Source organism: Phalacrocorax carbo, chromosome 1 (assembly GCF_963921805.1).
Source record: "Phalacrocorax carbo chromosome 1, bPhaCar2.1, whole genome shotgun sequence".
NCBI classification, from domain to species: Eukaryota; Metazoa; Chordata; class Aves; order Suliformes; family Phalacrocoracidae; genus Phalacrocorax; species Phalacrocorax carbo.
The window spans coordinates 148,973,841-148,986,618 of NC_087513.1; the positions used below are offsets into that span (position 1 = coordinate 148,973,841).

A 12,778-nucleotide genomic window follows, 5' to 3' on the forward strand; every position below is an offset into this window, starting at 1 on the left:
TAATGGTAAATTTATTTACAGGAGATTTTGTTCCACCCTGAGTAAATGAAACTGGCTATAATCTCTCATAATGAGCTAACCTATAAAGGCCACCACTGAAACTACTGCCCTGATTCCAGAGAACAGGGACTTTTTAGCTGCCAGATATTTTCACACGCTTACATTAGAAAACTGTAAGCTGTTCCTCAAAGGCAGCAAGTAACATACAGTTCATAGTACTAGAGCTTGTGCCTCTTCTGGAAAAAAAAATAGCAATGCAATGTATTCCACACTTACGAGTTCTTAGTTGAAAAACAGATCAAAATAAACTTTTGTATTTTTTAACAGTTCTTTATGAAATATCTTCTTTTAAGCCTCTTACACAAATATTTTAGAAAGGAATACAAAGGAACAATTTTTAAGATGTTAGCGCCTTGTCAGGATAGCCAATGGACTTGTAGCTCACAATTATTGACTCATAGCATTAAATTAACATTGCTGCTTTGAAAGAAATAATTAAGTTACAAAAAAAAGCTCTAACCCCACAGACTCCTACCCAACAATTAACTTTACAATTAGAGCACATATAAAGAGCATATATTTTGTCAGAAGTGTGGAATTTTGGATGACTAAAGTTTTCCTATCACAGTCTGCAGGAATCTAATCAGGAAAGCATTTGCAAGAAAAGTTTCAACAGGCAACATCCTTGCTAGATATTTTGTTTAAAAAAACAAACCGAAGTGACTGTGCCCATAGCGGCGGTTGTTCCAGAATTAGTGAAGCAAAAAAGCGTCATTCTTAATACCTTCAAAATCCTGTAGAATGTGACCTTCTTTAAAAGGCAGTGTTTGCTTTTGCTGCTGGTCCAGCATGCTGTGCACCGTAATGAACTCGTCATCGAGAGCAACCACGTAAGGAAAGCACAAAGCCGCTCCAATCACGTTCTCTGACCAGTGCACAGGGGCACGCTGTGAAATGCCGTCTACAGTTGCAAACATGCCTACAAAAAGGGAAAAAGAAAGCCTGAGGCTCAGGCCAGTTGAACGCTGTTGTTTTCCCAATATGAAGTGTAGGTACCAAGGTACAGATGTGGTATCAGGTGGCATGTGATGACAGCGCATCACACCTCCCTGGACCTTACAGACCTGTTGGTTAGTTCAGTTCAAATTTTTGTTCTTTTTCCTTCACCACAGAAACACCAAAAGCTGAAAAGAGAGGAATTATTCAAGTTTACGGTCAGATTTTTTTATAAGAATTATGACATGTACTTTGAATTCATTTCAAAACAGTAATATTTAGTGAGACCCTGCATTCCAACAATACTGCCTTAGTCGGAGCCTCAGACCTGCATTGCCTGACCTATCTGGTAACACAGGCATATTTATTGCTTGTAGTGTCAAATGTCTAAGAAGCATTTTAGTTAACAGTCATTTACTTACACTTCACTTTTGCTACAGCAAAATTGTCACAGAATGAGGGTGCGGCTCCTTGGGACAGGTCACTTCCTGCGAGGCATCTGTGTTTCCAATCATTTGAAAAAAATGCAAAGGCTGCGTATAAAGCATATTTTCCCAAAAGCCAAGCACAGTGTAAAGGTTTTTTTAGTATCCCAATGGTACCTCCTATGCTGTCTTCAAAATGCCCATCTTAAATATTCAGTTAACTTGTGTTTTTCTTTGCCTCTATCTTTCCTACTGTCTTTTCTGTTGTTCTTCCTTCTCCTAGATTAATAGAAGTTTGACTTGCTTTTGGATCACACGCCATTGGTTCTATTTATGCTACTTGGTATTCCCCAATTCCTCCTGAGCCATTAATTTAAGAAAAACTCCAGACAAAAGTTTTCAGACCTAGTTCAGTAACCTTTTGCCAGCTGAGCCACACTGAAGAACTACTAAACTTCTGCTCTAAACATGAATGCATACCCCTTAAAACCAATATTCTCATGCCATTAAAAAGACACACCATGAAAATTGTACTTCAGCAGGAACAAGCCACTTGACAGCTGGTGGAATAAATCTGAGCTCAAAACAACAGAGGAGATTAAACGATTACATTATTCAATTTACAAAATCTCTTGCAAACAGAGGATAATGAGGTAAGGGTGGCTGGGTAGGAGGACTATCTTGGAGGCGGGGCAAGTACAACAGACAGTTGTAGACTTTTACAGAACTACAGAGTAGAGACTAAGCTTCTGGATCCTTTATAGCAGCTTTGAAATAAATGATCAGCCCTTTCCCTTGACTAAGGGTGCAACACAAAATTAAAATTTTGCATCTGACTATTAGCAAGTAATGCTCTTTGCATTTTCACTGTAACGATCAGCTTTTCAATCAGAGCACCTTACAGAAAATACTTTTTTTTTTGCGCCGTAATACACAATTGCCAATTTCCTCTATAGATCTTGATATTATTACAGAGCAGAAGTGGCAGGCAGACTGCACTATCATTTTTTAATGCCTTCCAGTTGTTACTGTGTGCTATAATCCCATTTCAAAAAGTGGGAGGAAATTTGAGTTAAATACATACTAACCAGTAGTAAATTCAGGGCTAATTATATTTGAAAAATTAATTATGAAAATTTTCTATTTCTCTGACATTTTCAAAAAAATATTATAAAAACCTGATTTTAAAAACTTTTTTTAAATGACAGAACTGTCTTTTAGGTAAGTTTAAAAAAAATCGTTTATGGAAGTAGAAGGGTAGGCAGAGCAATGCACAGGACTTTTCTAAGTCAGTATCTCTCTATATCCCTCTGCTCTCAACAGCTAGGGCTTCTGTGATAGAATGATGCATTTTCTGTCTTCATCCAGCTCTCACCTAAAGAGTACAATAAACATGACAACCACAATCATAAACTATGGCCTTTTTATAGTATAGGAATGAGTCTGATGAAACTGAGATGAAGCCAGTAATCAATTCCTTATTAAAAATGCATACACTATCAATATGTTCCAATAGTTACCCAAAACACAGTTATACTGTTTTCAGCGCCAAGAGATACAGAAATTTACAGAATCACAGAATAATTTAACTCAGAAGGGGCTTCTGAAGGACATGCAGTCCAGCCCCACCACACTTGAAGCAGGACCAACTTAGATCAGGTTACTCAGCATTTTCTGCAACAGACTGTAGATTTTATTCATTTTAAAACAAAAACCTTTTTAGTGAAAATATCTATAAAAAAATGGAGTGAAACTTCATTATTATTATTATTATTACTACTACTTGTTTAAAAAGGAATATGAAAACTTTCAGTTACCGTAAAAGTTGACAGCATGAACACTGAGTGGGTGAAAACAAGAAGGGAACATGCTGGTTACTGTTGACTACCCTGCTTTATACACCATCACCAGCTATGAGAAAAGGCACTGCATAACCTTCTATGAATCATTCTCTGCTTAGTACCTGTGTGCTTGTTTTAAGTCATAAGGCTTAGTTCTCCAACTCCATTTGTAGTCTACTCAATCACTATACAACTGTTCAAACCATGCACCACTGAGAAGTTTATTTTGGAAAAGCAAAAGGAATAAACTAAAAATCAGGTATTTAAGATTTGTATTATTTTACTCATTAAAGTGGTGGAATAGTTAAAGCAGGAAGGGACCTCCAGAGACTGTCTAGTCCAATCTCCCTGCTCAAACCAGGGTCAACTAGAACAGGTTGCTCAGACCTCACCCGGTCAGGTTTTGAGTATCTTTAAGAACAAAGACTCCACATCCTCTTCAAGACCTGTTTCCTGGTTTGACCACCATCACAATGAGAAATTTGGTTTTTTATGTTTACACAGAATTTCCTGTGTTTCAGTTTGTACTGACTGCCTCCCATCCTTTACATTGGATACAATACTGCCAGACGTGGCTCTGTTTTCTTCACCCTCCTCATACATGTTGATAAAATCTCTACAAACATTTTTTTCTTCAGACTGAACAGTCCCAACATTCTCAGCTTCTCCACATACAAGGTGCTCTGATGACGTAGCTGTCTTTCTGATCCTTCCATGGATTTACTCCAGTATGTCCATGCCATTCAAGGGAGCCCACAACTGGACCCAGTACTCCAAACATGGTCTCACCAGGACTGAGGGGAAAAAAATTTGCCTCTCTCAACCTGCCGGCAGCACTTTTCCTAACAGAATCATTTAGGTTGGGAAGAGACCCTTAACATCATCAAGTCCAACCATTAACCTAACACTACCAAGCCCACCACTAAATGAGGCCCAGTAGGCTGTTGGACTTCTTTCCTACAAGGTCACATCGTTGACTCATGATCACTTTGCCCACCAGTGCCCCCAGGTCCCTCTCTGCAAAGCTGCTTTCCAGCCAGTTGGCCGCCAGCCTGTACTGGTGCATGGGGCTGTCCCTCCCTAGGTGCAGGCCTTGACATTTCCCTTTGCTGAACTTCATGAGGTTCCTGTCAGCTCATTTCTCCAGCCTGTCAAGGTCCCTCTGAATGGCAACACAGTCCCCTAGCGTATCAGCCACTCTTCCCACTTTTGTACCATCCACAAACTTGCTGAAGCTGCACTCTGCCCCACCATCCATGTTATTAATGGAAGATGTTAGTACAGAGCTCACTATCAGCCCTCTGGTGTACAGGACTAGCGACTAGCCTGCAGCTGGACTTTGTGCTGCTGACTACAGACCTTTAAGCTAGGCTTTCAATCCACCTCACTGTTTCTCTAGTTCATTCTTCATCTGTTTGTCTACAAGGATGTTAGGGGAGACAGTCAAAAGCCTTGTTGAAGTTCATAGTATCACTGTCCTCCCCTCATCCACCAAGCTAGGCATCCAACCATAGAAGACTGTCAGGCTGGTCAGGCAATTTCCGTTTTGTAAATCCATGTTGACTACTCTTAATCACATTCTTGTCCTTTGTACATTTGGAAATGGCTTTGGGATTTTCTCCATCACCTTTCCGAGGATCAAGGTAAGGCTGGCCAGTCTGCAGTTCCCTGGATCTTTTCTTCCAGTCCTGACGAATGTCCCCTGATCATCATGATCTTTCAAAGATAATAAAAGAGTGGCCTCACAATGACATTGACCACTTCTCTCAAGCATTCATGGATGCATCCCCATCAGGTCCCATAGATTTGTCTGTCCAGTTTATTTAAATGTTCCGTAACCTGATCCTTCTCTACTGGTGGCAGGTTTCTGATGCTCCAGATTTTCCCACCTAGGGTCTGAGGATTCCTGAAGGAAGATCATACCAGTAATGACTGAGGTAAAGAAGGCGTTAAGCACCTCAGCCTTTTTCATGTCCTTTGGCACCAGGTCTCTCACCCCCTTCAGCAGTGGGCATCCTTTAGTCTTCCTTTGCTGCCAGTATGCTTGTAGATGCTCTTTTTGTTGCCCTCCATGGTGCTCAGCAGCATCAATGCCAGATGGACTTTGGCTGCTCTAACCCCATCCCCAGATTCTTAGACAGTGTCTCTATATTCCCCCCAGGTCACCTAGCCCTGCTTTCACCTCATTTGCTTCCTTTTTATATCTGAGTTTAGTCAAGAGATGCTTGTTCATTAATGCAGGCCTCCTGCCACCTATTGTTTTTCTGCTCATTGGGATGGACCACTCTTGAACTTGGAGGAGACAGTCCTTCTCTCCAGGACCACATCCAATGGGATTCTTTTAAACAGGATCCTAAGCAAACCAAAGTCTGCTGTCCAGGCTTGTGGTCTTTTTGCCTTGTTCTCTCCTCTCAGGATCCTGAACTTCACCATCACATGGACACTGCAACAAGGTTGCTCCCCTGACATTCACATCCCTAACCAGGTCCAACAGAACACATCCCCTCACCAGCTCCTCAGTCACTTGTGTCAAAAAGTTAACACCAATACACTCCAGAAATCTTCTGGACTGCTTGTGCCCTGCTGTGCTGCCCCTCTAGCAGGTACTGGAATGGTTCAAGTGCCCCCTAAGAACCAGGGCCTGCAAATATACGTTTCCTCCTATTATCTGAAGAAGGCCTCACCTACATCTTCTTCCTGATGAAGTGGTCTGTAGCAGACATTCACCACATTGTCACCCGTGTTAGTCTGCCCTCTAACTCTAATCCATAAACTCTCACCTGCCTCCTCCTTTGTCCCAAGGCACCACACCACACCCTTCTGCTGCTCTCATGTAATGGGTAACCCACACCTCAGCTGTTAACATATAGCTGTGCTGGTTTCCCAGAAAAAGTAAGAGCACTTTCACCATCGTGTTGTTTTGTACATGTTTCTCTGTCTATATATGCCTGAAGCGGGGACTCTTCAGCCCTGTTTGTTGATTACGAAGTCTCTCATCCACATCATCCTACTCTTCATTTGCAAACTCGTCTGACAGCCTCCATTCCTACTTTAAATCCTCCTCATCAGGTTGGTCAGCTTGTTCGCAAGAGTACTTTTGCCTCACTTGGCCTGGTGGATCCCATCTCTTCCTTAAACAGGGGCCCACAGTCATAAAAGCCAAATCCCTTGTCACCAAAAGCTGTGCAACCAGTTGGTGACCTGCATGGATCCACCCACTCCTCCTCAAGCTGTTCTTCCTCACCAGCAGGATTGATGAGAAAGCCTCCATCTCCTATATGAGGGAGTCTCATGCTATTATTACTTGCTAATTCCTCCTGGTGCTACTGCATTATACAGGCTCAGATGATTTGTTGGAAGAGCTTCCTGCTTCTCATCGGCTACCAGAGCACCAAACGTATTCTATAGATGGAAATCTGCAAGCAGAGAAGGAGATTTCTTCCTTTTATGAGAAGTCACAGGCTTCTTGCCTTTGCCATCAAAGACTCAAAGGGCAGAGACTCAGCCTGCCCTTTCCTCAGTGCAGTTCAGCATTCGGGCTCATACCTGGGTCCTGGAGAAGATTCTGTTTCCTTTTTGTCACCTCTGATGCTGTGCACTCTGCTGACCTCCTCCTGCATCTCCTTTACTTGGCAACACAAATTCTCAACCAAGCACGTGTCTCCTGCAGGCAAGGACAAAACTTCCCCTGCCCTAGCCTCAGCAAAAGGCACCAGGCACTTCCTTCAGCTCTAGACCTGAAGAACTGCACCCTCCCTTGGGAGCTCAGTCTGAGTTGAGGTCTCTGATGTTTTGGGGTAGTTGCTCCAGCTGGTGCTAGGAAGCATGCCCTGTGCCAATACACAAGGACTGTTTGCTGAAATTTTAAAAGCTTAAAGCCTCTGTACAGCAGGAAATCTGATTAGAAACATGCAACAAGAGTTTCATGAAATGAAAAACTGAATTTTGCTAAGCATAGTTTCATACATAATAAGAAAGAATTGGTTTTCAATTCTGAATGAATTACTGGACAGAATAAAGATGCATCAAAAATTAAGTTCCTCCTCCCTTTGAAAGAATGAGCTATATGCTAACTGCAAGCAGAGCCAAAGTACCAAATGGCTAAGTCTATGGATCAGCTATGAACAATTATAAAAATCAGTTTCAAACACAAAGGTCCAGGTAAGGAAAAAGGTTACATACCCAAGAAACTCAAAGATGTTTTACTTTATGATTACCATTTCAAGCAGTTGATTTCTGCCATTCTAAATTCCAGTCTTAATTCAAAAGCAAATTAATCTACATAAATGTCACTTCAAATGCTATAAAGCCTAATTTATTAATGCAGAATACATCCACCTCAGTAAAAGAGGCTGAATTTAGCATAGACGTTCTACTAACTGCCAAACAAACACGTCTTAACCAATAAGACATACAAAAGCACACCAAAATTAGAATTGAAGACTTAAATCAAGCCTTTTTGAGTCCATTCACTTTACAGCAGAGGCCTACCTCAAACGCTAATGTATACAATGCCTTTATAATATGAAGATGCTCAACCATCTTCGCAACTTCAAAGAGACAAGTGTCAAAGACACTAAGAATATTGCCAAGGAAGAACAGCAAGATGAATAGTACTAATCAAAAAAATAGCAGGGAGAGGAACAGAGAACAAATGATTAAAAATTGTTTAAAATTATTAAAAAAAACAACCCATAAGCTGAATTAGGCAATAAAAAACTATACAAACCATGGCAAGCAGTCTTTTTAAGGTTTCTGAGCTAATACAAGGCAGACTTTGCTTGGATTATGCGAAAAATGGAAGTTTATAGCACGTTTAGAGCTGCAGAAATGTATTTGCTTAAGATGCCACATATATGATACTTTAACCCCAGGACAATCTACTTACACAGGGATGTTGGATTTTATGAGTAAAGGTCTTACTGTATAGCTCTCTTCCAGAACACCAGATAAAAGGAAAAGTCAGACTAAATAAAATTCTGCTTTCTGACTAAATACAATTATGCTTTTGAAAGTGTATCTATGCTTCTTAAATCAAAAAAGAAATGAACCAGTTGAACAGAATCTGGCTTGACATTCCTAAAAATATAAATAAAGTTTAAAGTAAGAATGGGATCTCCTTAGAAACATGTCAAAAGGGAATACTTTCAGACTGTCAACTCACAAATTTTGACTTTCATAGCACCATTAAAACTATCAGTGTCCACAAATAAAAGCCCACATTTCAAGTAACTAACAGTTTTAATAAGGAGTGGGCAACCAAGACGACTTAGAAAAGCCCTACAGCTGAAAAAACAAGTTCATCCTGGAACATCTTTAATTTGCATACACTGATATTCTAATGAGTGTCTACTTCTTTCAGGAAAAACTGTGGAGTTGATGTACATCTCACATCCTGGTCACAAGACAAAACTTCAACATAAACAACTGATTGCACTCTTGCATCTCCTTGGAATTTACATTAAAAAACCAAAGCCCATGCAGATCCCTGAATTAAGGGCCTAAATAGTTGTGACCTTTGTGTCATGCTATTCCTAATGTGTCAGGGAAGACACATAAACTGAGTCTCCTAAGTGGAGCGTCATATGGCAAACAGCATGAAAGCATTCTGCCTGTGGTCTGTCAGCTCTAGGATATTGCTGCTTTTCCAAAAAAAGCTCAAGATGACTGACTTTACAGCATATTGTTGGTTTAAACAGATTACAGCAAGAGTAGTCCGTACAATCACCTGTCTATTAGAAAAGAACATTATTTCACACAATCTAACTTTGACTTTGCAATACTGAAACTATCATTTTCTGTAATACAAAGCTGAAAAAATACTATTTAAAAAAAAAAAGCAGATGGGAGCATAAAAGCTGGGTAGTATCTGATATCATCTAGTCAGGACAGGGTTTATTTCTACAGAAGTCAGGATACAGTTTACTTCCACTAACATTTCTTACTCGCGCTGTAGTACAACACGCCTATTCATGAATCTGTTACAATCTATAAAAATGGACTTTGTATGAACTCATCTGAATAGCAACTGAGGAAAAAATTAACTCATTTACACTAATTTAACAATTTTATAGCAACATGGGTCTCCTCAAACCCAGGCTGGCTAGTCACTACAGAAAGGCCATCAGCCTCCAAAGTTTCACTTGGTACCAACCAATTTTTTTACCCTGGGCTGCAAGATACTACTACTGTTAGCTGTGTATACAGAAATGAAGCTTTCTGCAGACACAATTAAAATACAAACACTCAGATTTTTGTGCGTTAAAAAAAAAAAGAGAGTTGTAATAATACTCGGTACCAAAAATTTACCATCTAGCTTTCTATCTCAACATTCCAGTATAGCCCTGTGAAGAAAATTATCATTATTGTGCACAACACTTAATTAGTTAAGCTTTGCTTCCCAAATTGAAAGAAATTAAGCAAGAGAAGTTAAAAAAATGGCAAAAAATTACAATCCTTAGTCTCACCTAGGCCTCCGGGGCCGGCCAGCAGAAACTCTTGTCTGCCTATCCTTTTCACAATTGGCCGTTTCTCATCACTGCAATAAGGAAATAGATCCTGGGAGACGCCGGTATTATAATTCAAAATGATATACTGTGTAGTAAGGGCAAGACATAAGTAATAACCATCTACTGCCACAGCACAGGGTTGCTCTGGAGTAAACACTTCCTTCACTATCTGGACTCTGTCTTCAAACACCATGAACATTTGAATGGTCCGCCGCTTGACTGAGATAATGCAGACTTCGACACAGAAAGGATCCCCACTCACAGGGTTTTCATTCAGCGTGAATGTCACAGCTCCTTTGATTCTAGCACCAGTGGGGACGGGTTCCAAGTTCATCATGTTAACTAGTGTTATTGTGTTGTCGCAAAGTACGAGAAGCCTGGTGAGGGCAGAGGCTGCTTTCAACTCACTCACAGGCTTCTTCAAGCCCAGGTATTTATGCAGTTGTCTGGTGGCAGCAAAAGTTGTTTTGCCAGCTGTTGAGATCTTTTCATCCAACAGGAAGTGATAGATAAAACAGTCATTGGTTCCAATATAGAGGTTCTTTCCGCAACACTCAATGCATTCGATGTTGATGTAATTTTTGTCTCCCATTAACATCTCCCACTCAACAGCAGAAACGAGCTTGAAAGCTTTAACACTCATTGTGTCTTCTGGGTGATCTGATTAAAGAGAAAAAAAAAACAACAACAAAACACACCACTATTTACCTCCACACACATAATCAAATATCAGAGTTAGCAATTTAACAGTCATCAATACAAAAACTTCACTGTTGCATTTTTACTGGTCTATATTTCTGACCCAATCACACAAGCCAGAATGAGTACAATAACAACCACAGAAATGAACCGAATTCTATACTTCCCCTTCAAGTCTATTCCAAAGTAGATTCACAACACCACTCGGCTGTTCTGAAGTGATGCTTTCCCCACAAGTGACCAGCATATTACTGGCTCTCTGATACTTTGGCACTACAAGCTGCCAGTGCTTAGTGATTTATAAACCTGTCATGTACAAGCTTATATCACCTGCATATGAAAAGAAACAAGCTTCGGCTCTCCCATTTCTTGAGAAGCCACAAGGCATTCAGTGATACAAGTTAACAACTCATGTTGCTTTACACTCAATTTAGGTCTATTAGTACATACTCTCCTAGTGAAATATCCAGAAATATCCAACTCAAAAAAAAGCTGTTGGTTTGTGGTTTTTTTTTTTTTAATATCTACAAAGTGTCTGTTTCATTCAGTGCTGCTTACACATTCTCTGTATTGGACTACATGCACCAGGAATTATAAAGCAATGGCACACAGCAAATTTGGAAGCATGGTCCACAAATTCATTAAGCTCCAGATGCAACTTCACAGAAATTAAAAGTTTCTCTTCTCTACTATCACAACCATTCCAAAAGTCTGTCTTTAAGTGCTAAGCAGCACTTCTAATATTCATTCTACAAACTATACCTACTGTTTTGCAACCAAGCACAGCCAAGGGACAGATGTAATTTATGAAACAATTATTAGTGTTTTAATAGCAGTCGGTGTAATTCTGCTGTACTCCAGACTTGTGTTATTTTTAAAGAAACCAGCAGACAGCTGTGCTCAACACTCCAAAGAACAGCAGATGAGAAATGGCTGACCTTGTTTAATCACCTTTTAATTTCTCATGACTGGTCTGTAACAACCACTTAGCCAACACAGGGAAAGACACAACCTTGAAAATCTTGAATGGATTTAATAATACATACAATTACTTCTAGTCCACATGTACAGTGGAGATATAAAACATCAAATGAAATTTCTGCGGACCAACAGAGAGACCAACATCAACTAGATGCTCTTGTGAACAATCCTGAAACTATAGTCAAAATGAATTTAGTTTCAAGTTATTACATGTAAAAAAACCCCTTTGCTTTTGCAAGAAAACACTGAAAACCACAGCAAAGATTTCCCAAATGGAGTGAGAGAAGGTAAGGTGCACAACTCTCAAGGAACCACTGGGTAAAACGAGATCAAACTAAGAATACAACCAGAAGTAAATCACATTACACAAACAGTAGTGATCTTTTTTAACTTCTGAAAAAAATAGCAAGTTGGCAAAGAGATTTTAGTTTGAGCTTCCACGACATTTTCAAACTGCATCCTCACCTGGGGTGTAAATTAGCGTTCTGACCTTCAACAAAAAAAACCCAAACCCAGGAAGTACCAGAGAAATAGCCTAAGGTAAAATAATGCAAGTCTCTGGCAAGGCAGCCCTCCAACGTTATCAAGAGAAACACAGCACATGAAGTTAAAGAGGGCTGCCCAAAGGTTGACTACCAAAAAAAAAATCCCAACCATTTTTAAGAGCCTGTGTGTAGCCTGAAGTGATAAACCATCCTCTAGAGAGGTTAGGTAGTTTTTGCACCTTAAGTTGTTGACAACTTAACGTTCCTGTAGCCCGAGGTAAAATGTTAATGCATGCCAGTGGGAGAGCTATAGAACTTTGCTCCTGACCATTAAAAACCTCCAAAAAACTTATTAAATCAAAGTAGATAAAAATTAAGAGCATAAAAGAAATCAAAACGGATCTACAATCCTCGAGCCGAAAGAACTAAAAATAGCGTAGTACTACGTAAGTCTGTTAGCAAAGAAATCCAAGCATTCATGCTAGAAAAAAAAGCCGTCAAAAAAGCTTTTCAAAACAACCCGCATCAACACGCATAATCTGCATGCGATTTTTTTTTTTTAACATTTATTTTGTTCTCACTTATAAAAGCTTAGGGGCCTGCGCGCACTGCACAGAAACAGGACCCGCAGAACACGCTGTCCCTTTAAAGTGCAAGAGGCCACCCCGGAGTTACGAACAGAAGTCAGCATGCCATTGCTTAGCTGTTTAGAACTCCGGAAAACCAGATAATGGGGATGTCTGCTGTCAAAAAATAATCAATAGGCAATCAAGTTATCAGCCTACTAAGTTTTATTTTCTGAAGCGCACTAATAACCCCGCGGGCACTCGTTTCCGCGGAGA

General features: G+C 40.0%; 1 protein-coding gene across 2 annotated transcripts in view; it reads right to left on the reverse strand.

The window, feature by feature from the left end:
- The window catches only part of TGFBRAP1 (transforming growth factor beta receptor associated protein 1), a 39,285-nt gene that overhangs the window by 25,805 nt on the left and 702 nt on the right, over positions 1 to 12,778 (reverse strand). For both annotated transcript variants that reach the window (XM_064439466.1, XM_064439475.1), the window contains exons 2-3: positions 9,730 to 10,431; positions 785 to 979 (exon numbers count right to left, since the gene is read on the reverse strand). In XM_064439466.1, the coding sequence (XP_064295536.1) occupies positions 785 to 979; positions 9,730 to 10,414 (880 nt within the window). In that variant the 5' untranslated portion in view covers positions 10,415 to 10,431. The remainder of the gene's footprint in view (positions 1 to 784; positions 980 to 9,729; positions 10,432 to 12,778) is intronic.